The sequence below is a fragment of the Cyprinus carpio genome, chromosome A14 (assembly GCF_018340385.1).
Source record: "Cyprinus carpio isolate SPL01 chromosome A14, ASM1834038v1, whole genome shotgun sequence".
In the NCBI taxonomy this organism is placed as follows: domain Eukaryota; kingdom Metazoa; phylum Chordata; class Actinopteri; order Cypriniformes; family Cyprinidae; genus Cyprinus; species Cyprinus carpio.
The window spans coordinates 19,593,524-19,617,705 of record NC_056585.1 but is presented as its reverse complement, the minus strand read 5'-3'; the positions used below and the strand labels follow the sequence as shown (position 1 = coordinate 19,617,705).

The 24,182-nt window shown below is 36.0% G+C and overlaps 2 protein-coding genes across 5 annotated transcripts; one reads left to right on the top strand and one right to left on the bottom strand.

Moving 5' to 3' along the window:
- Window positions 1-3,247: 3,247 nt before the first annotated feature.
- On the top strand, window positions 3,248-10,258 carry LOC109046149. 3 transcript variants are annotated; one of them, XM_042770161.1, is made up of 16 exons: window positions 3,248-3,469; window positions 5,218-5,336; window positions 5,425-5,454; window positions 5,521-5,568; window positions 5,661-5,877; window positions 6,294-6,369; window positions 6,458-6,766; window positions 6,953-7,037; window positions 7,164-7,252; window positions 7,533-7,730; window positions 7,820-7,906; window positions 8,154-8,407; window positions 8,686-8,814; window positions 8,920-9,060; window positions 9,167-9,281; window positions 9,693-10,258. In XM_042770161.1, exons 1-16 carry the CDS (start codon window positions 3,440-3,442, stop codon window positions 9,911-9,913), a joined length of 2,148 nt encoding a protein of 715 aa, XP_042626095.1. In that variant the 5' UTR covers window positions 3,248-3,439; the 3' UTR covers window positions 9,914-10,258. The 3 variants fall into 3 exon arrangements, with proteins under 3 accessions (XP_042626095.1, XP_042626096.1, XP_042626094.1); XM_042770160.1 differs by having other exon boundaries at window positions 3,250-3,469; window positions 5,425-5,568; XM_042770162.1 differs by lacking the exons at window positions 5,218-5,336; window positions 5,425-5,454; window positions 5,521-5,568 and having other exon boundaries at window positions 3,249-3,469.
- A 569-nt stretch (window positions 10,259-10,827) lies between these two features.
- On the bottom strand, window positions 10,828-18,460 carry LOC109068500. 2 transcript variants are annotated; one of them, XM_042770163.1, is made up of 7 exons: window positions 17,982-18,460; window positions 15,281-15,953; window positions 14,817-14,862; window positions 14,628-14,719; window positions 12,468-12,578; window positions 11,746-12,020; window positions 10,828-11,257 (listed from the first exon to the last, which is right to left on the bottom strand). In XM_042770163.1, the coding sequence occupies exons 1-6, from the start codon at window positions 18,010-18,012 to the stop codon at window positions 11,804-11,806; spliced, it is 1,170 nt and encodes a 389-aa protein (XP_042626097.1). In that variant the 5' UTR covers window positions 18,013-18,460; the 3' UTR covers window positions 10,828-11,257; window positions 11,746-11,803. The 2 variants fall into 2 exon arrangements, with proteins under 2 accessions (XP_042626097.1, XP_042626098.1); XM_042770164.1 differs by lacking the exon at window positions 12,468-12,578.
- Window positions 18,461-24,182: the final 5,722 nt, after the last annotated feature.

Here is a 24,182-nt window from a genome sequence, read left to right as displayed (position 1 = left end):
CTGAAGCTGGCTCTGGTTTTTAGCTCAACTCAGTCTAGTTTTCAGTGTTATTAAGTCTAATGTTTCTGTGAGGGTAATTAGACTTTAGAAAAGTGATCAGTTTGAAACTTAATATTGCTGGCTAAACTTTCAATTCCATTTTCATCAGAAATCAACTATGGGATTCTACTACCTGTTCCAGAAAATTGCTTTCATTACAACTTGCCTCTAAGATCTTTCTTTTTCTTCTTCTGCTGATTCTTTCACAATTTTAGCAGCTGAAGGGAAACCTGCCAGCATTGCAGGATCTCCTGGGCAAGTGTCTGATCTTGGAAGAGTGGGAGAAAAAACATCAAACATTTAATAGACCATTAAGTCACATGACTTGAGTCCTGAAGAATTGCCCAGCCAGAAGGTCAAGGTTTTGTCATAGCACAGTAAGCTTGTGCTGGTGAATGTCATAATTATAAGGATATCAACATTTCATTGTGTTTTAATAGGCAATTTTTTCTATATTTTTATTTACACTCTTAAAAATAAAGGTTCTTTATTGGCATCTGTGGCTCAATCTAAAACCATGAACATCCATACAACCTTGTTGCACAAAAGTTTCTTTATTCTGGAGAAAGGTTCTTTAGATCATAATATGTTCTTCATATTAAAAAAAAAAAAAAAAAAAAAAAAAAAAAAAAAAAAAAAAACAGTTTTAAGAACTGTTGGGTTTAAGCACTGAATGGTTCTTCTATGGCACCATTGCAAACCTCTTTATTGGAACCTTTATTTTTAAGAGTGTTTTTATTTTTTTGCACTTTCTAATGGTACCGTTAACTTATGACATATTTTTCCCAGGGGATTAGCTCAGGTGATTTGCTTAAGTTCTGTTGGACATTGCAATTTTTTGTGCTATTCACTGGGTGTTTTTTTTTTTTTCTTTCTTTCTTTCTTTTTTTCAAGTATTACGGGTACATGTAAAATCAAAACAGTTTAGACAAACCTCATCACCTCTCTTCTTTAGATACTTGAACCTCATTAACACTAAAGATCAATAAATGCAAATAAGAAAGTCATCAATATCAATTCTGTAGATGGTGGGTAAGGTTAAGCATGCTGTAAAGCAAGACCTTCAGCGACAGCTTTGGAGGCAAAATAAAAGACATCCCAGACAAAAAATAAATAAATAAATAAATAAAAAACTCTCAACGAAAGTATGAAAACATGCCATGATTTTATCTGTAATCTGCAGAGGTGCAGAAATGAGGGTAAAATATGCAATTCAGGAATGATAAGGGAGTTAGACCAAGTAAGAATGGAAAGATAGACAGATTAGAAACTCTGATCATCAACTTTAGTGGAGAGCATTTGTAGCAACATTCAGCTTTATTCAAGTTTTGTAACCTCATGCCTTTACCATTTTTGTTGTTGTTGTTGTTTTTTTTTTTTTTTTTTTGATCTGTTGGTCTTCACATCAGATTATAGATAGCATTCCAAACTTGACTGACTCTAGAAGAGCCTCTCTCTCTGATACAGTATTATTGGCTTTACCAGTCGGTGATGAGTGCGGCTTGAGCCTTCAAAGAAGCAAATTCTCGTCTGAATTCCTCTTACAGTCCAGAATTAGTCTTCCATTTCGAAGCACTTCAGGTTTAGATCTTTCTGCCGGGTCATTCCAGGAAGTGAATTTTTCAGGAGCTGCTCTCCTTTAGTTATTTGCCATAGGTAAGCATCTGAGAGTCAAATCGGGTTGCTAAAATGTCACCTGCCTGACTGCAATTGGATTGGATGGGTGCTGACAGTGTTAGTCAAAAGGGCACATCATCTCACATCAGTAAACAAGCAGGCTAAGAGATTTCTCTGCCAGAACATTTAAGAACCCTGCCAATGATTAGCACACACTTAATAGATGCAAAATGTGCACTTTCTCATATCCTATAACAGCCCTTACTATTCACTTAGTGAGCATAAAATGTTTCTTTGAGTCAAATATTATGGTTCCAGTACTTTTAGTACTACTTTAGTACTTCTGATAGTGCTCTTTGCTCTTGCCTTACCTTTCTGTACTTTTAATTCCTTAGTCTATGTCAAAAGACTTTCTGTGAAGTTTTAAGAGTTAATTTAATTAGAGAACCCCCTCCATTTTTTTTTACTGTGAAATCAGAAATTTTGCTTGAGCATGCTTCTTTTTATTGTACGAATTAGTTTGATTTTTAAGTCACCATTGATGATTAGGCTTTCCTACCAGCCGAGAACAGACACTCATTTGGATGTGAGAGAAGAAAGATGTCTATTCTAGCATGCATAGTGCAAACAACCCTTCTCGTTATGTACACTGGCATACAAATTCTTTCTTTACCAGTTTTACAAGAAGTAAACCTGCAGAGGAACAAAAGTAGACGTGTGGAGTCAGAAGAGAATTTTTTTTCAGTCATCAGTCATGGCCCAGAAATTACAGCATGCTGAATCAAAATCTGTTTTCATTGCACAACATTTACTAATCCATCAATGTTGACCATAAACACAACCCCAGACTATGAATTACTGGAATATTTTTTTTTTTTTTTTAAGTCTGCATACAGGCGTAAATATACTTACTGAAGTATTTTTGTAGTTTAAAAGTTCAATCTAAATTTCTCCACAAGCACATCTGGTCCATGTAATCAATAACTCATTAAATTAAATTCAGTGCAGTAGTGGTGGAATTTTGCAAGCACATGCAATAACTGAGCTGCCTTGACGAAAAAAAAACCAAACATATTTTTCAGTCTCATAAGATATCTTTTTTTTTTTTTTTGCGAGTGTTGCACACTACTGTTGATATTTATACTGTATATTATGGAAGCAAATAAGAGACATAACTATTTGTAATTTAACAGCCACTGAATACTTAGTTTTGAAATATTTTATTTTGAAAAACATTTATCTGAATTTATTTGCTCTGAATTCACCCCTTTGAAATTATTTTACTTTGGAAACCATGTATCTGAATTTATTTGTTTCGAATGTACCTCTCAAACCCTGAATTTCGATGAATATTTTTTCAATGCTCAAAAAATCAGAAAAAAAAAAAAATCAACTTACAGAATTTCAGATAAAATAGATTCAAGTTGATCAAATTTGATTGCTCAATGTCAAATTTCAAGTTAATATTTTTCAAAGAAAACATCAGTCTAATTCGACTGCTCAAATTCAGATCACAAAATTCAAATCAAAAATCCACAAAGTAACAAAAATGACAAACAGTAAAATAAAAAAAGTTGAGCGCCTATCAGAGCGATCATGTGCGCAAGGTATACAGTAGGTGGCGGTAATACTCCTAAGGAGTGAACGGCCATGAAACGGAAAGAAGAAGAAGAAGAAGAAGAAGAAGAAGAAGAAGAAGAAGAAGAGCACGACCATGAACACGACGACCTGTCTGTCGTGATCCAAGAAGTCGATCGGCACGGAGGATGTTAAATCTGTAAAGATGACTTCCAGGGAAAACGAAGGCGCCCCGGTAAGTTTGCCGTTTATGTAACTTACAATCGGACTCAGGGCTCGACAGAACAGAAGTATGTTGTTGCTAATTATGTTTGGAACACATAGCTATGGTTTGTGTGACTCGTCTCTATGTAGGTAAGTCAGCTAGGCAACGGTACATGTATTCGTATTGAACCGAAACGGTACGGGCGTCACGGTTCGATGCATGAATTTACACGGAAAATACACGGTATAAAAATAAATAAAACTCGCGTGCAAATTAATTGCTGTAGTGCGGAACTACTGTTAGATACGCGGGTTCTTTAGGGACACCTAATCTGTAGCCCTGCCTCATCTCGGAAGCTCTGTGACTATAATGAACAGACTACGATGTCAAGATTGCAATGCTGGTATGTGTGTGTGTGTGTGTGTGTGTGTGTGTGTGTGTGTGTGTGTGTGTGTGTGTGTGAGAGAGAGAGAGAGAGAGAGAGAGGGAGAGGCGCGGGCGCGATCGAACAGTGGAAACATAAAAACATACTGCGTCATTTTGTTCATACAGGACAGCATTCAAACTGCAAAGTGTTTACTTATAATTGTGTACACTCGCAATAAAACACAACATTGTGCTTTTGTCAAACTATAAACTCTTGACAAAACTGTAACCTACAACTGTCACCAAACCAAAACCTCTCTCTCTCTCTCTCTCTCACACACACACACACACACACACACTGTTTAAAAGCAAAAAATATTTATCCAACCCCATTTAAAAACAGTCTGTTGGTGCCATCTTTTAGACATTCATCATATTGCATTGCTTTTCATTTCTTGTCCTCAAACAGAGCACAAATCTGTTTAAGTTACTCATTCTACATTGAAAGAAAATCAAATGTGTTTTAATGGTAGTATTATTTTGTACATAAATAAATTATTTATAATTAAGATGAGAATAAAGTTAGTGTTAATTAAAATTTTAAGGAAAACAAGTATATTGATATGAAATGTAGCAAATTAATTTTAAATTCATTCAGTTACAATTACCAAACATATCTCAAGGTCTTTTTGTCTTTTTATTAATTTAATGAATAAACTAATTATATAAAACAATTGTCAATGCACTACAAATAAACTGGTTCTATGCCTTTATTAATAAAACCTATTTTAAAAATACAAGGCTTAAGAAATTTATTTTCCTTTGGTGGTACAGCCTGAGACATGCACAATAAAAAAAAATTGCCTTCTGCATTTTTGTTTTGCTTTTTTCTCCATTGTACCGAACTCGTACCGAACCGTGATGTCTGAACCGAGGTACGAACCAAACCGTGACTTCTGTGTACTGTTCCACCCCTACAACACATTATAGCTAGCAAGATAACTTTAGAGCTCAACGGTGGCTGCCCACTTTTTGGCTGAAAGCTACAGTTAACGTTTATAAAAAGGTTCAAACCTTGAACCAAGCCAACAGCTCCGAGATGAATCTTGCCAATAAAACATTTGATTTGGCGCCAAATATTTTTTTTTAAAACGGCAAAAAAAAAAAAAAAAAAAAAAAAAAGATTTCAATGGTAGAAGCTCACAGACAGACTGGGAGCCATCAGTGTAGATGGATACGGTTAAAAGAGTCAACACATACAGTATAACGTAACGTTACAGTGGGGTATTTGTGTGATATAAACAGCTGTCTATGCAGATTACACTTTAACATTAACATGGTCAGTGGGTTTAAAACTTTTTTCTCTCTTGTGATGTTATTTTGTATTTTCTGTATGATATTTGTGTTGACAGGGTACTAGTCATGCTGAGCTGTTACGATCAGCCAGGCACTTAATGTCCTTATTGACCGAATCTGAAAGGGGAGGAGGTGCAGCCAGTAGTGATGTTCCTTGCAGCAGTCAGGATATAAGGTTGTGTTTAAAATAAATTTTTAAATCTGTTCACATGGATATTTTTCTAATCTGTGATTAATGATTATTTTTGGTTACTATACTGCAGGGAAGGGAGGCAAATAGGCCAAAATGAGAGGTCAGGCAATCAGCCACCAAGACCTTCTATTCAGATGGAACAGAGGCAAATAGGCCAAAATGAGAGGTCAGGCAATCAACCACCAAGACCTTCTATTCAGATGGAATTGACAAGGTTCAGCATTTTATTCTCTGGATTAATTTAATCTTATAAAAACTCATGGTTTGATAGTATTAAGTTTTAACAGACTGTGCTATCTCCTACAGGTCGTTTCCAGGTATGTTCACTAAGGGAAAAGGGAAGAGGCGTTTTCCGGCAGTGAATCTTGTTCCTGCTAAAAGGCCTAAACCAGTAGAAGTTGCTTTCCACCTTTTGCCAAAACAATATGAAAAAACCCCAAAAGAACAAGACCAACTAGTCCACTTGCAGGCAGGACTGGGCCGCAGGACTGTTTATTTAGATGAGAGCACAACACATGATGAGGTAAGCAGATTCCATAGATGTATATTTGTGCTAGTTGTAGTATGACCATGAAGAATTCTGTTAATTAGTCTTACCCGATTCCTTTTTGAGATGTGGCAACCAGGACTGGCAACCATTTTATTATTATTATTAACATTTATTTTACCAGGCAAGTTGACTGACATCCTTTTCTCATTTGGAAAGAAATCTGTTTGGAAGAAAGCTTCTTAGTAGTTATGCAAATTACTATAAATTGTATGAAGAAGTAGTCATCAAGTTTATAATGGTCAGATGTTTAATTCTGATTTCTAATAAGCTAAAATGCATCTAATCAAGACTGATGTTCTAGTACAATCATCCTTCATTTCAACAGTTCAGCATCCTTTCTAAGGATACATGCATATTATTAATGTTCTGTGTATCTGCTTTGGTTACAGTTATGTGAGACACTCAAAGGTGTCTTTCCTCAATTGGAGGCTGTAACTGGAGGCTGGATGATTTACAAAGCAGCAGGTATGCACAACTTTTTGTGTGTGTGTAAACAGTTTATATCATATGTAAAGCATTTTTAGATTTTTTTCCATGTTCATGTTTTCTATAGGAGGATGGGGTTCCCGAAAGCTCTCCCTGGTGGCACCTGATCATACTGGATACACAGGCAAGATCGTAAAGGCTGCAAGCCAGGGGGGTAAATCTCCTCTTTACATAGCTCCAATTCAAGACGAACTTAACACTACTCCTTTGCAACTTAATAATGAAGTATTCAGTGACATGCCCAAGGCAATGTGCCAAAAGTGTGGAGCAGCCATTCCACTGCAGCTCCTGATGGAACACTTGAAGTCTTGCAACATCATTGATGTTGACAATGATGAAGAAAACCTGGATAATGTGGAGAATAACAGTGAGCAAGGTGAGAGACAATGTAAAAAAGAAATGTAGCATTTTCAATAGATTTGACATTCAATATGGATGGCCTAAAAGCAAAATTTTTTATAAGGGCAAATGGTTTTGTTGAAACATACAAAGCTATGACTAAATTTAGTGGTTCTTGCTGAAGTCAAATTTTTGATTATCTTTGCTAACTCCATTTTCTCAGCACCAGCTCAGGAGCCCTGTCCCATCTGCATGGAAATGTTTACTGCTGACTTTATTGAAGTACATGCTGCTTCGTGTGGTGAAAGGTACATTATATACTGTAATTCAGTTTTATTTGTATGTACTTGTTTCACTCACCATCAGATATAAACCATGAAGCAGTTTCACAAATATAATTATAGTGTTTAACATTGTGTTGTGAATGTGGGCAGTGATGGAATGTATGAGGTGTTGGATAGGAGTACTGTTGAAGAGCAAGCAGCAATGCCTGGACCGTCCAGTAGTGAAAAAGTTACTGATGGTAGGTCCTATTCAGGGTTAGCAGCAGGACAGTAATGTTAGGGAGGGTAAACTGTGGTGATGCAATGCAGTCAAAAGTGGCATGCCACATGGCATAACCTACATCTTATCTGACCATGTGAAACATTATTACGGTATTGTACTGCTTTTAGTAGTTTTTATTTATTACAAGTAAGTTTAATGTCTGATTTTTAGAATATGTAATTGCAGAAATACTCTTTCCTTAAGTTACATATCCAAAGTCATTTTATTGGTAACATTTTCATTTTATCTCTTACTAGAGTGGATCACGGTACAAGACCCTACCAAGGCCATGTCTCTGTTTCGGGATTCTATTCTTAGCCATCATGAAAGTAAGAATCCCTTACTTCTCAGCATGGATATTAGAAAGAGCCCTGCTGAACAAGACGCTGCGCTCATCTGCTTCTATAAGAAGCCGAAAGTGGAATGGGCACGACCCTTGAATTGCAGACTTGAAGGTAGCTTCAATTTCATGTCAAAGTAGTTAAAGCCTACCTTAAGTATTGCTTTTCCCTTTTACTATATCAAACCCTCCATTGTGTTACAGGTGATGCAGCCATTGGAGAGGGTGTGAGTCGCTTTTTCCTCTCAACTTGCATGAACAAGCTGAAGTCTGGGTTTTGCTTCAACTTTGGTATGTTGACTGTAGCTATGTGTAAGCTGACTTGTCATTAGCAAGTATTTTATTAAAGTCTTGTTTAAACATTTTTTCTTTTAAACATATTGTAATTCTGTTATGTTTTTATCTTTTTTTTTTTTTTTTTTTTTTTTTGCTGTAACCTGATACTTAAAAAGTTTATAGAATATGTAATATAATGTGTACTATGAGTATGTAGTATTTGGAATTTTCTTTTGTCTAAATTTGTACATTTCTTAAACAGCAAACACTGCTGTTACACATCTCTTTGATGGACAGCCAGGCCATTTAGTGCCCTCAGCCTCTCAGTTTCTCGTGGAAAGTGACATGTTCATCATGGCAGGCAGAATGGTGGGGCACTCCTTTGTTCATGGAGGACCATGCCTGTCAGGGCTTAGTCCTGCTGTTGTGCATGTCCTGTTTGGAGGAAGCCCGGAAACTGCAACAGTAACACCAGAGGACTGTCCGGACCTAGACATCCGTGAAACAATCAGGCTTGTATGTTTTTTATCTAACCTCATTATTTCTTCCCTGTTATAGACAATCAAGAAAGAAAGTCTCCACTCCCTTGGCCAATTTGTTTTTTCAGTGGGCTCTAATATTTTATGGAAAAATGGCTGAGGGGGTGAAGACTGTGCTATTTTAGCTTTTTTTATATTCTCCTTAATGAATGTTTTTACATTTTAAACTGCTTTTTAATGTTGTATGTAAAGCAATTTAAATAGTGCTATATAGATAAACTTGCCTCGCCTTTCGCTTCCCTCTCTGTCTTAAAGCTTGAAGGGGAATCTGAACTCTCAGACAAGGACAAAACAAGTGTCCAGGAGTTGGCCTACGCTTGGGATCTCCCTGGCCTTACTGGAAATAACCGAAGATGGCTTTTTGAGAAGATGTTGATCCATGCTGTGTGTGAAATTTAAAGAAACTGTCACATATTGGCAAAAGTCATCCTCAGAACTTGCTTTGGGATAATAATAAAATCACCTTCTGTCCGGTAATGTCATTGACAGGTAATTGGACGTGTCACACGACAAATCAAACAATTCAGGCGTGGTCTTAAAGAGACACCAATGTGGACATTGCTGACCAAACGACCTGACACAGTGGCCCAGCTTTTTCCACAGGAAAGAGCAGTGGATTGTAACCCTGCGGTAACTTTTTACAATTCGATATTATTTGTGTGTGTATATTATATAGATAGAATCTATGATAAAGTGGTAAGATTATTAAATTCATGTTGTTTTATTGTCCATGTAGATAATCATGCAGCACATTACCTGGCCTCATGAAGATGATGATGACAACGACGACGATTATTCACTTGACACAAAATGCCGCATATCAGGTTATCTTAGATGCTTCATTGAAAATGGTATGTGTACAGAGTTCGAAATCTTGCCAACGTGTTATTAAAATAAGTTAGTCACCCAAAGTTTTTATTTATAAGTGGCAGGTTACTTTTTAAACAGTTAGTTATAGAAATTGTTAAATTCATTATTAAGGTTATTATTAAGACTATCTTTGCACACCTGTATATAGGACAGGAAGAGTAGATAACCGCACACTCTTCACACACAGCTTTATTAATAGTATTTTTTCATACCTTTTTGACATTTCACCAGGGTATATGGTGTTATGGTAATTCTGTTCAAGAAACTGCTTTATTTGTTACATAACAGAGCTACTATGATACATTTATTGAATACTAAACATTTAAATTTTCTAAATTATTTTCCATTATTTGTAGCAACCTATCATTTGATCCATTTTGTTTAATCCACAGCATCACCTGATGAATTGACTGACCTGTTGAAATTTTGGACAGGGTGGGAGATTATGCCAAGGAATAACATATCCATTGAGGTGGTTAAAGGCAGCTTCCCAACAGCCTCCACCTGTTTTGAGACCCTGCGAATCCCAGGACATTACAAGGACTATGCATCCTTTAAAAATGACATCCTGGCTTGTATTGGCACTTGCCAAACAGGATTTGGTCTTGTGTAGGGACAAAGCGGTGGTGAATAACGTTACTGTTACTGAATAACGTTAAATGTTTAAATGATTGCGTATTAATATGCTAAATTACGAATACAAAGTCCATTGTTATGTTTTTTGATGGACAATTATATTAAATGGCATGCAACCTGCTAGCAATGGCAATGTAGCAACTTCAAAGTTAATGTCCCTTTAAAAAACGTTTTAAGGAAAGTTTAGTGTTATTTTAGTTATGTACAAATGCAGTTAAGCACAGAAATATTTGGATGAAGTATATTTTGCTGCTTTTCTCAGATTGCTTCATCAGTATTTGTCTGCGAGGTTCTTATAATAAATTTATCATTGTGTTCATGACAGATCCGTCAGTGTTTTCATTACATAAAAATTCATCAGTGATTGACATTTATTTCAGATTAGAATGATGGAAACTCATAGATTAACTCATGATGCCTGTTTTATTTCACTGTGCTTAACATCTTATGCAGAAATGCATTTGTCTCCAGAGTGAATGTTCAATGCCTAGAACAAATCCACTATAACCTTTGTTGCTTTTGCAAACATGCTTTTCCAATCTTTGGTACCAAATAACTTCTATAAAGACATGACACTGATCATCTTACACATCTGTGCTTTTAAGGGTTATTTGACTGCAACTTTGCAACAGTTTTCAGTCTGATTAACTTCATAACATCCTAAATATGAAAATAGTGCATGTGTAATCCTCCGGTTATTCAAGGAAAATGTGTATATTGTGATGCAGGGTTAGTTTGATCTTCAGTGGTAATAGCACATTTTGCAATGGATGTCTGTCAAAGTGATGACTTGTCAATTGAATAAGTCATATACGGTAATTCACTACAACTCATGTAATGATTAATTTGTGGGGCGTTTGCTCAAACAGACACATTAGCAGCTGCTGCCAGTCTTACAAAGGGGTTTTATTGCCAGTTTAATTAAGTTGTTCACATCTGTACAGTATAAAGGCCCGTTCATAAAACAAAAAAAAATTACAAGAAATGCCTAAAATGTATTTGTCTTGTAAATGTTGGTAGTTAGCTTGCCCTGATCTGACACACTATGGAAAAAAAAAAAAGAGTTTCAAACAGAACAGAAACAAGGGGGGCATGTGTGTGTCTTTCAGTTTTCAGATAGAACATGCTCACAAAATTGAACAGCAGCGACATAGATATCACAGCCAAAGGACTGGGATGCAGCTCTTGGGTCAACAACCTCTCTTAAAGCTGCCATTTGTCCATCAGTCAGTGGGCTTTCTGTGTCTGGGACAATGACACTTGAGTAGCCATCAGCAGTAAGTCCACTGTTTTCCCACTCAATGTGAGGAATATCCATACTCTATCAAAGCAAAATAGAAAAATCTTACTTGTTTGCAGTATTATTTATCCTAATGGCTTTATGGCACTTATTGTAACACACTTTTGTAAACCACTTTGCTAAATATTTATTAACTTAAAGGAATATTTCACCGATTAGCGTAGGCTTTGTATCCGTAGTATCTCGGTAGTGTTTTCAAACAAACGTGCATCGTTCCCTCATATCCATTTCTTTTTTTCGCATCATCGGAGGGAGGCATTTTTCCCACACACAAAACAGAGATCTCTCATCGCAGTGGGATATGAGGGACCGATGCACTTTGGTTCGAAAATACTACCGGGATACTACAGATACAAAGCTTAATGCTGATCAGTGAAGTATTCCTTTAAGGCCAGCCTTTGGTAAGGGAGTATTGACATACGTGCAATATCTTCATAACTAATGTTTGCAAGCACAAATGTAGGGATTTATACTATTGAAAGCATTCAAGTTGTACATTTGGTACATACCTCCATATTTTCTGGGCCTTGAATTGGGTGATGGATTCGGCCCAGCTCCCACAGCTGATTAGGGGTCATATGGCCTTCTGTTCTTATTGGATGATTGTCCCAGCCACTGCGGAAAGTGTCCAGGGAATCTTGCAGCCGTGAGGAACACATAATGGCAACAGAGGAGGTGTGTAGCATTGGCGATGTTGAGGAAGCCCTCTTCTTCAAGGTAGTGGAGAACATCATAGTAGATGTTTGTGACAGCTACCCACAGGTCTCTCCAAAGCCTCTCGATTCTGGAAAACAGTGAAGTTCAATAGGAACCTTTAAACTTAATGTACAGGGAAAATTCATCAGATTGTTCAATGCATAGTTGTGTTTTTCTTTATCTACTTTATTTGTTTAGAAGAAGAAACAATGTTTAATGGAATATAATGTCACTGCATACTATCAAAACAGAAGTGACATACAGATGTAATTCCAGACCCATTGCCCAGCAAAAAACTAACTTATTTTTTTGCAGTAAGGATAAGGCTGTTAAATTTGCATGCTAAGGAGGTTGCTATTCAGGACCCTTTAACTGACAGCAGCTACCACTGGAGATAGGACTTTCAGCTCACACTCCTCAAATAGTAGTCCTGCTGCAAGCTGATATACTGTATTTGTAGCAAATAATAATGTTCTTGCAAGGCAGCAGTGAGGTGGTATCTTTTAGCTAGCATTATCTGAAGTTTTGGACTGACCGTTGATTGTGAACACTCTTGCCAGATATGAAGCTGCCCCTTCCAGTGCCACGGACTGTAAACATGAGGCGTGCAATGTCTACATTTTCCACGCCCTGATCAGCCCGTACCTAAAACAGAGTAACATTTACAAGAGTTTTTTTTTATAGATATCTCAACAAAACATTAATGTGGAACATGATGCATGCTTTTAACTTACATTTACATTACATTTACATTTAGTCATTTAGCAGGCGCTTTTATACAAAGCGACTTACAAATGAGGACAATGGAAGCAATCAAAATCAACAAAAGAGCAATGATATATAAGTGCTATAACAAGTCTCAGTTAGCCTAAACACAGTATACGTAGCAAGGGCTTTTAAATAATATAATAAATAAAAAGAAAACACATAGAATAGAAAAAGAATAGAGCAAGCTAGTGTTAGAGGTCTTTTTTTTATAATTGTATAATAAATGAAAAGAAAATAGGTAGAATACAAAAAGATAAAAAAGGTAGTTAGATTTTTTTTTTTTTTTTTTAAATATAATTAGAATAGTGAGTGAAAAAGTTAGAGGGTCAAATAAAGATGGAAGAGATATAACTTTATAACTTAGTTATAAAGGGTTCCCCATCATATCTATATAGACTTTGCTTTAACAAAAACAGATCTATACAGTCATGCAAAAATAACTGAAATCATCTCGGTTACTAACGTAAGCTAGCATATCTGAGCCAGGTATTTATAGCCATAAGCCACGCCTATTTCAGCGGGACATGAAGTGCTAAGGCGCGATCGCCTTCATTGGCGGCTCATCGATAGAGAGCCTAAGTCCCTCCCCTTTCGGTTAACCACCATGGGACCTTATTTTGGAAAAATATTGTATGGTAGTCAATGACGAGAAACAACAAATATTTTGATCTCGTTTGAATTGTGCCCTGAATTACATATATGATGTTTGTCAATTTAAAAGATAAATTTTAAAGTCAAGAAAGTCACAGTTTGATGTAAAATTGTTGAGGTATAAGACTGTGAAAATACGTAATTACAAAGACTACAAACCCAAAAGGCGCACGTGACATCATACCTTTTCTCTCAATGAATGAAGCTAACTTTACCGAAGCTAACGTCTGTCATTTTTTCTATAGTCTTACATTATAAACGTAACATTACGCCGTCATGCCTGAGTGTTTTGTACCAGACTGCACACAAATGAACAACGGATCTTGCCATGTTGGTGATGTACATAGTGCGAGACAAGAGATGTAGTTCATTGAGCGATTTTCACATAAAACTAAATGTTACTTTTCTGTTTTATGACAAACTGCGACTTTCTTGACTTTCATAATTATCTTTTAAATTGACAAACATCATATGTGTAATTCAGGGCACAGTTCAGACGGAATAAAAAGATAAGTTGTCTCTCGCCATTGACTACAATACATATTTTTTCCGAAATAAGGTCCCATGAGCCGGAAACGGAGGTGGGGGGGCTTAGGCTCTCTATAGGCTGCTGCAGTTTGCTGCAGCCAATGGGCGCGCGAGCTAGCTCGCCTGGGTCTGATTGCTGGTGCAATGTGTTGACAAGAAATGCAAAATTATGGATAATTTTTGGCTTCAGTATTCAGTATAAGAAAAGGAGGTTTTCCCGTAGCGTAAACTAGCTTACGCAACACAAGAGTACTCTCGTAGGAGAACCTGTATAAATGGCTCCTGAAATACAGCATGATCTTTAGCCAATTCATACAAATATAGAAACAGTGTTTTAGGCAAATACCACACAAAAGTGTACTTTTGGTTATTTCAAAGAGGTTTAAAACCATTCAAGCATGACTGTAAAACTTAAACATTCCAAAGTTTTCCAAAAGTAAACAGCGATGCAGCTGCACTGGTGCAATGTGTTGTAGAAGGAACTTATAAATACTCTTTCAGTATTAGTATAAGAAAAGGAGGTTTTCCCGTAGCGTAAACTAGCTTACGCAACACAAGAGTACTCTCGTAGGAGAACCTGTATAAATGGCTCCTGAAATACAGCATGATCTTTAGCCAATTCATACAAATATAGAAACAGTGTTTTAGGCAAATACCACACAAAAGTGTACTTTTGGTTATTTCAAAGAGGTTTAAAACCATTCAAGCATGACTGTAAAACTTAAACATTCCAAAGTAAAATACTTACCTAAGAGGGAAACCAAACTTCTCCACAGATTCTTGGAAGAATAACAGGGATGTTGCGGCAAGGTTGTTGGAAGCTGCACCAAGATACATAATCTGCAGTACAATGCAGTTTTACTACTTGGATGAAACACAAATGTATGTAAGAATGACAAACGTGTACTGTGTATTTATCACTGAATATTGTGCTTACCTTCCGTGAAAAGCCATCTATGCCACCAAAGATGACAATGTTGTAGCTGTAGGAAAACACACATACAAAAAAGATAAATATAACTTAGAGAAAATGTTAGTTGTTTGCTTTTTCACAGGTAAGCTTTTGAAAAAGCATCTGAATTGTGAACTTATACTTGTGAACAAGTTAAAAAATGTTTTTAACAACTGCAAAATGAAATACAGCAATTTCTAAAACCCTAGATTATTACTGTCATTTTTAGAAGCAATCAAAAAGAAATTTAGTATGTCAAAAGTGAATGTTAATAACACAGTTATCATGTTTGATGGAGAATATGTGTGCAGTAGCATGAAATCAGCACTATTAAATAAAGATGGTATGATGAATAGGCCTATACAAAAGTATAATTATTTAATTACAATACTAACTTACTGTTTTTAATTAATCTGTCCTTTGTCAATAAAAGGACTTTAAAAACTTACCGGATTAGTTTATGATTTGTATCAATGTGCATCAAGGACTGTGGGCTAGGAACGGAGTAGGTTCTTCGAACAATGCAACCTAAGTTGGTAATTCGGGATATGACTCCGATGGTGTCAACACGGTGCATGGAAGCTCTGACCCGTTCATACTGCACCCGCAGTCCTTGAGCTTGAAGAAGTCCTTTTACCATTCGATATCCAGAATGAGGCTGCCTGGATTTTATGTCTATCACACACTGGTCCAATTCTTCATCTGTCAGAGTGCTGTACAGTTCCCTAACTGAGAGATCAGACTCAGCCATGCGTCGATGGACTGTTCGTCTTGACACCCCCAAAAGCGCAGCTATGCATGGGACGGACAGATTAAGGTCCAAAAGGCTGGAAATGTACTCCAAAGACAGGACCATTCTCGGTCGTCCAACTGGTCCTTGCTCAAATTGCACAGTTTTATAGTGTTGCTTACTTTTTTCTTTTTCTACATTTACAAGGCTATGTAGCTCTGTCAAGGCATCTAGAATAGGCTGTGAAACAGCTACATGACTGGATATGGCATTTAAAAACACAAATTCTTGTGTGCTAATGAACTCTAAGTAGTCCAAATCCAGAGGCAATTGTCCAAGAATATGCTCTAAACGAGAGCGGAGTCGTTCCAAAATGTGGTCAAGCAGCCGTTCCTTAGAGACAAAAAAATGGAAGTCAGAAAAATCAGCTGCATTAATGAACATACAGTAATTACATTTCAAACCCTAACATTCTCCCAATAATTTAAATGCAGTTTCAGGGCTCAATATTCAGCAATATGTTTAAAGCAATGGTTATTATCTTAGAACTATGATAAGAGTGTATTAGTAACTTGGTAGTAGGCTCGTAGTAAATCACTGAAAACTTACACACAACGGATGAATCCTTAACTTTAGCTTATTCATTACCATGACATATCCAACTGATTCTCTAAAGCTAAAATATTCACTCCAAGTCTGGCGTGATGTAACTTTATCCTACTCTGAAAAGCGTTTTATGTGGGATTTCATTGACCAGCCTACAGGTATGGTCAGTATAGGTAATCTGCATAGACAGCTGTTTATATCACACAAATACCCCACTGTAACGTTACGTTATACTGTATGTGTTGACTCTTTTAACCGTATCCATCTACACTGATGGCTCCCAGTCTGTCTGTGAGCTTCTACCATTGAAATCTTTTTTTTTTTTTTTGCCGTTTTAAAAAAAAATATTTGGCGCCAAATCAAATGTTTTATTGGCAAGATTCATCTCGGAGCTGTTGGCTTGGTTCAAGGCTTAAACCTTTTTATAAACGTTAAATGTAGCTTTCAGCCAAAAAGTGGGCAGCCACCGTTGAGCTCTAAAGTTATCTTGCTAGCTATAATGTGTTGTAGGGGTGGAACGGTACACAGAAGTCACGGTTTGGTTCGTACCTCGGTTCAGACATCACGGTTCGGTACGAGTTCGGTACAATGGAGAAAAAAGCAAAACAAAAATGCAGAATGCAATTTTTTTTTATTGTGCATGTCTCAGGCTGTACCACCAAAGGAAAATAAATGTCTTAAGCCTTGTATTTTTAAAATAGGTTTTATTAATAAAGGCATAGAACCAGTTTATTTGTAGTGCATTGACAATTGTTTTATATAATTAGTTTATTCATTAAATTAATAAAAAGACAAAAAGACCTTGAGATATGTTTGGTAATTGTAACTGAATGAATTTAAAATTAATTTGCTACATTTCATATCAATATACTTGTTTTCCTTAAAATTTTAATTAACACTAACTTTATTCTCATCTTAATTATAAATAATTTATTTATGTACAAAATAATACTACCATTAAAACACATTTGATTTTCTTTCAATGTAGAATGAGTAACTTAAACAGATTTGTGCTCTGTTTGAGGACAAGAAATGAAAAGCAATGCAATATGATGAATGTCTAAAAGATGGCACCAACAGACTGTTTTTAAATGGGGTTGGATAAATATTTTTTGCTTTTAAACAGTGTGTGTGTGTGAGAGAGAGAGAGAGAGAGAGAGAGAGAGAGAGAGAGGTTTTGGTTTGGTGACAGTTGTAGGTTACAGTTTGACAAGAGTTTATAGTTTGACAAAAGCACAATGTTGTGTTTTATTGCGAGTGTACACAATTATAAGTAAACACTTTGCAGTTTGAATGCTGTCCTGTATGAACAAAATGACGCAGTATGTTTTTATGTTTCCACTGTTCGATCGCCCCACCCCCTCCTCTCTCTCTCTCTCTCTCTCTCTCTCTCTCTCACACACACACACACACACACACACACACACACACACACACATACCAGCATTGCAATCTTGACATCGTAGTCTGTTCATTATAGTCACAGAGTTTCCGAGATGTGGCAGGGCTACAGATTAGGTGTCCCTAAAGAACCCGCGTATCTAACAGTAGTTCCGCACTACAGTAATTAATTTGCACGCGAGTTTTATTTATTTTTATACCGTGTATTTTCCGTGTAAATTCATGCATCGAACCGTGACGCCCGTACCGTTTCGGTTCAATACGAATACATGTACCGTTGCCTAGCTGACTTACCTACATAGAGAAGAGTCACACAAACCATAGCTATGTGTTCCAAACATAATTAGCAACAACATACTTCTGTTCTGTCGAGCCCTGAGTCCGATTGTAAGTTACATAAACGGCAAACTTACCCGGGGCGCCTTCGTTTTCCCTGGAAGTCATCTTTACAGATTTAACATCCTCCGTGCCGATCGACTTCTTGGATCACGACAGACAGGTCGTCGTGTTCATGGTCATGGTCGTGCTCTTCTTCTTCTTCTCCTTCTTCTTCTTCTTCTTTCCGTTTCATGGCCGTTCACTCCTTAGGAGTATTACCGCCACCTACTGTATACCTTGCGCACATGATCGCTCTGATAGGCGCTCAACTGTTTTTCCTATCCTGGGTAGCCCGGATGTTACCATGTGAATATTTAACTTGAATTTTTTGATCTGAATTTGAGCAGTCGAATTAGACTGATGTTTTCTTTGAAAAATATTAACTTGAAATTTGACATCTGAATTTGAGCAATCAAATTTGATCAACTTGAATCTATTTTATCTGAAATTCTGTAAGTTGATTTTTTTTTTTTTTTTTCTGATTTTTTGAGCATTGAAAAAATATTCATCGAAATTCAGGGTTTGAGAGGTACATTCGAAACAAATAAATTCAGATACATGGTTTCCAAAGTAAAATAATTTCAAAGGGGTGAATTCAGAGCAAATAAATTCAGGGAACTGGTGTCTTTTACTTGACTGTAACCATGTTCCCCGAAAAAGCCGTAACGAGTCTCATTGCCGCACTGTAGGTGTGCGTGCACATCCCTTCATACAAAGGTATAACCTGATGGTGTATCTGTTTCATGTCTATTTATAACCTCTCAGGTGCATACATTCTAATGATGTCACTGACACAGGTTATTTAGGCCGATTCTTCAAGTTTGTATTTATTTATATAGCACATTTAAAAACAGCAAGCAGGGCTGACCAAAGTGCTGAACAATACACAAGATAATAATAATAATAAAGAAAACACTTTCATGACATGATATCACAATGAATTAAAAGCTAAAGAAAAAAGTAGGTTTTAAGAGAAGATTTAAAAACAGTTAGAGATTGAGCCATTCGGATGTAAGCAAAATCTTGACATGTGTGACATACATGCTTCACAACCCGTCAAACAAAGAATGTTCTTAAAAGCGTTAATGAAGCGCAGCATCTTGTTCAAGTAACCAGAGGCGTTCTGTACAGATGCAAATAAATGGAAATATAAATTGCTTTGGGTTAAAGCATCTGCCAAATGTAAAAAGTTCAAGCTCTTCACCTTTGGGAAACTTTTTTGGTCTACGCACCTTTTTTGGTCTACGCACCTACGTTTTATATTCTGCTTAAATGTAAAAAGGTCAAATTGCTTATACTCTGACAGAACCCATGAGTAAGTAATAATTAACAAAGTTAAAAAAACAGTGCACATCAGACAACAAATGTCATTTCCATTACGTGGTACTGTAAAACAAGTCAATGTACATGTTATCATAAATGCATAAATCCACTTATCTTAAATCTAGGGCATTCTTGCATGTGACAAAGTTGTAAATTGGATTAATGATTATTTTTTATTATTATTTCAATAAATTGATTTAACTTTGTGTTTGTGCTGTTTCATGTAAATCTTCAGTATATTCAGTACATATTTTAATTATACAATAATGGCATACAAAGAGTAAAAGGGATTTTCTCCTCATATTATTGTTTTGTATTTATTTATTTAAGCATTTATTCAGTTCTACTTTTCTTAATGCTAGATTATATTTAAAGGGATTATATTAGATTATATTTAAAGGAATGTTACACTTTAAGTGTAACTCCATCAGCAACATTTGTGGCATGGTGTCAGTCACTACAGAAAATATTTTCAAATTGTTCTTAAAAAAAAATTAGATTTTTTTTTTAAAGGCCAAGCAGTAAACAAACAAACAAAAAAAGAATACACAGTTTCAATTGTATAGCCACAATACCTAAACATTATACTGTACATGTAAGCATTACTTATTTAATTCTGACTTTTTTTTTTTTTTTTCATATTTTTGTTTGTTTACTGCTTGGCCTTTAAAAAAAATCATCACAATTTTTTAAAGAACAATTTGAAAATATTTTCTGTGGTGACTGACCCCATGCCACAAATGTTGCTTATGGAGTTACTCTTAAAGTAATAATAACAATAATATATGTATATATATACATATACATATATATATATATATATATATATATATATAATATATACATATACATATACATTTTATATATATATATATATATATATATATATATATATATATATATATATATATATATACACATTATATATATGTATATAATTACTATTTGTGCCATAAATGTTGTGGATATAGCTGAATATCTACTGGACCCGGAACATCCCTCCTTTAATTAAAATTAAAAATTAACTTGTTGATCAACTTTTTATCTGAAGAAATATAAATCATGTACAGAAGACAGTGAGTCAGGACACTATAAAAAGAACAGATACTGTGAGAGATAACAGAGTGCGAGCTGGAAGCAAACATCATCAGTGAAGAATGAAGGGTTTAGTTTGTATATTGCTGATGCTGGAAACCTTTGTGTTTGCCGTACAGCAGCAGGTAGATGGAGGACTCAATGAGAATGAGATCAGTCAGCAGCTCAGATCTGAGGATAGAAGACAGAATCCACCTCAAGCTGACACTGTGAGAGATGAAGCTTCAACTGACAGCCAACAAAACTGCCATCTATGCTTCCCTGACATCCACACAGCACTGAGAGAATTGACTGCCACGGTTACTGAGCAGAAAGCAAACATCAGAGCTTTAGAGACACGACTGAGGGATGCTGAGCAAATTGCAGAACAACAGACACTCCACCTGGAAGAGCTTACCAAGAAAAATGATGGGTATCTCACTAAAATGTTCACTGTTATCAATGATCTAAATAAAACACCAATGCAATACATAAGTAATACATAGTGTAAATGTTAGTGTAAAATGGGTATATATGTGTAAATTATGTTATTACAATAAGCTATTACAATGAGGAGTGTAAATATCATTTAACAGAATCTTTATTCCTTCACAGAAATGTCAACTCTTACTCAGAGTCAAGTAGAGGAGTTGAGAAAGGAAAAAATAGAGGTGAAACAGTGTGCTTGAATTATAGTAGTCAACATTTGAAGTGGATCAAAAAAGTTAATAAAAGTTGTCCCAAGACAAGAACTAGTATTGTTTTGGTTTTAGATCCACTTCAAATGTTGACTTCTGTATATTGAGCATAATATAAGCTTAATATTAAATTCAATTGAGTTCTCAGAGTAGTAAGCAATATTGTGATATCTTATTGTTTGTTTTTCATTGACAGACAGACAGATAGCTTTTTCAGCTGGACTGATGCAATCTAGCAGTGGAAATATTGGTCCCTTTACCACTGACATCACACTAACCTACAGGAACGTCTTCACAAATATAGGAAATGCCTACAACCCAATTACAGGTAATTATCAATTAAATGGAGTCATAAAACATATAGTAATGAGACGCCTCTCATTCCAGTCAAACCTCTCTGCAATGTTGTAATTCATATCTATGCATATATTATATATATATTATATATATATAATCAGTCATCTTTCAAATCTATTAAACATTGTGTTTGGTAATCAAGCATTCACACAGGAAACAGCTGAATCTTTTTCTGTGTCTCTCTTTATTTGTTTTAGGTATTTTCACAGCCCCACTGAAAGGAGCATATATGTTCAGAATCTCTGTTTATGGTCCAGCTAGTCAATCAACTCCATCAACTGTCTCCATTATTAAGAATGGAGAGCATGTAGTTATAGCACATGCTCATCAGGCTGGGAATGTGGTCAACTCCTCAAATGGAGTTGTGTTGCTCCTGGAGGATGGAGATGTTTTGTCTATGTGAGGCTTTCAGCTAACAGGAGGATATCAGATAGCCAGAATAACCACAATACTTTCAGTGGCTACCTACTGTTTTCCTTAAGAGATCAGTAACTTTGCAGAATGTGACTTTGCAGAATGTAATCTTGAACCTTAAACATATGATTTCAGATGGAAATCATAAAGAATCATTGAACCTGAGTGGCTAATGTGAGTTTGAAATCTGCAATAAATTACTGTATACAGAAGTGTTTTGTTACAGTAGTAAACCTAGAATGTTAAATAATACCTTTTTAAGTGTAGCTTGTTACTGATCCTTGATCTGTATCTCTTCATCCTACATAAGTAAATTAGAGAATAAAGAGATGTTATTGTGGCATTTTCTTTGCCTCATCTTTTTGGTAATACTTTATAATAAGTATATATTAATAAAGTACTTACAGTCATTTGTAAGCTATTAGTTTAGAGTTAATTCATAGTTTATAAACTGCAGTTAATGCATTAATTGACTGTAGGTAGTGAGTTCTTCATTCATTGCCACTGTAATCAATCTAATTGTGATTTTTTTACTAGCTCATATGTAAAGAGCTAGATAATGCTTTATTAACAACTCCATAACCATAAATAAATCTGCTTACAATGCATAATTGCTGGCCTCTGGTCATTTTCCATAATAACTCAGATTTAAATGCTTAACCTAATCAAGATCTTCTCCGCATTGAGCTTCTATATTTCTCTAATATTTTGAACCGAATAACACCAGTAGCGGGGCATCTCATGGGCTAGACTAACAAAAAACATTAAAATGCAACAACATCACTTACATCATCACCGCATCTCGGGTGCCTTTGATGAAGCTCCCTGAGCACCCCTAATATTCAAATGCGAATGTTTATTTTAAATTCGACTAATATTCATTCTTTATTCACAATCTCCTCATCACAGACAGTCACAGCACTCAATTCAGCATGTGTTCGTTTATGTGTGCTGTCTGTGTTACTCATCACAGTATGTGCCTATATCGTGCGCTATATTGGGAAGTCGTGGCCTGACGGTCAGAGTGTTGGACTTGCAACCCAAGGGTTGTGAGTTCGAGTCTCGGGCCGGCAGGAATTGTAAGTGGGGGGCAATGAATGTACAGCGCTCTCTCCCACCTTCAATACCACGACTAAGGCGCCCTTGAGCAAGGCACTGAACCCCCAACTGCTCCCCGGGCTCCACAGCATAAATGATACCACTGTTCCGGGTGTGTGTTCACTGTGTGTGTGTGTTCACTGCTGTGTGTGTGCACTTTGGATGGGTTAAAAGCAGAGCATGAATTCCGAGTATGGGTCACCATACTTGGCTGTATGGCACGTCACTTTCACTTTCACTTTTTTCACTTTCACTTTTCATATCGAACATTTTTATATCGTTATCGGAGAAGGTGTACCGTCGATAAATATCGATACCGTTTTATCGCCCAGGCATATGCACATTCCTAATAATTATGTGTGTAGATAGATTTTATTTTGGAATTATACAGTAGCTACCAGACTCATATTTGCACTTGCAACTCCTGATTGTCATGTGTCTAAATCCCTATTTAAAAGGACTGTGCCTGCTGAGTATTAACATTATGCAGTGCTGCACAGTTACTGCAGTGAATTACTCAACAAGTACCTTGGTCCATGCTGCAATGGCATTTACCATCAATTACTCAACAAGTACCTTGGTCCATGTTTATACCCCCAACTTGATTACAGCATAACTTATTCTGAACATTAACTAATAGGTACATACACGAGTACCTACATAGGAAGTATAAGGAAATAGGACTCTAAAATAAAGTGCACCATTTTACATAAACATTACACAGGAATTACCAGTTCTTTCAAACAATTTAGCATAAACAGTCCTACACAAGCAATTGAAAAATAATCCTCTTTTTATTAGCTAAGGTTAGGACTTACCAAGCATACCGTATAAACCAAGTACAGTACTGTATGTGTTACCACATAATACCACATTTTTCCATAGGTGCTACATATTTACCATGTGTATACCATTAGTATGTACAGTTATGTGTTTTATTAGTTACCATATACAGATACTGTAAGCGCATTTACACATTATTTTTCTTGATACAGTCTCTACCCACTTGTCCCTAAGTACTACATATTTACCATGTATATACATTAGTAAGTACAGTAAAGTATCTAATTAGTTACCATGTACGGACACTACCTGTAAGTACCCACACTTGTCTGTACGTACAAACTAATTGCCATGCATGTATGACTGTTAAGTACAGCCGTGTTTCTTATTTGTTACCATGTACATACACTTCAGATAAGTACCTTGTGTTACCACTCATTTGCTTGTAGGTACAAGATATTTACCATGTATGTTCCAGGCAAGTACACG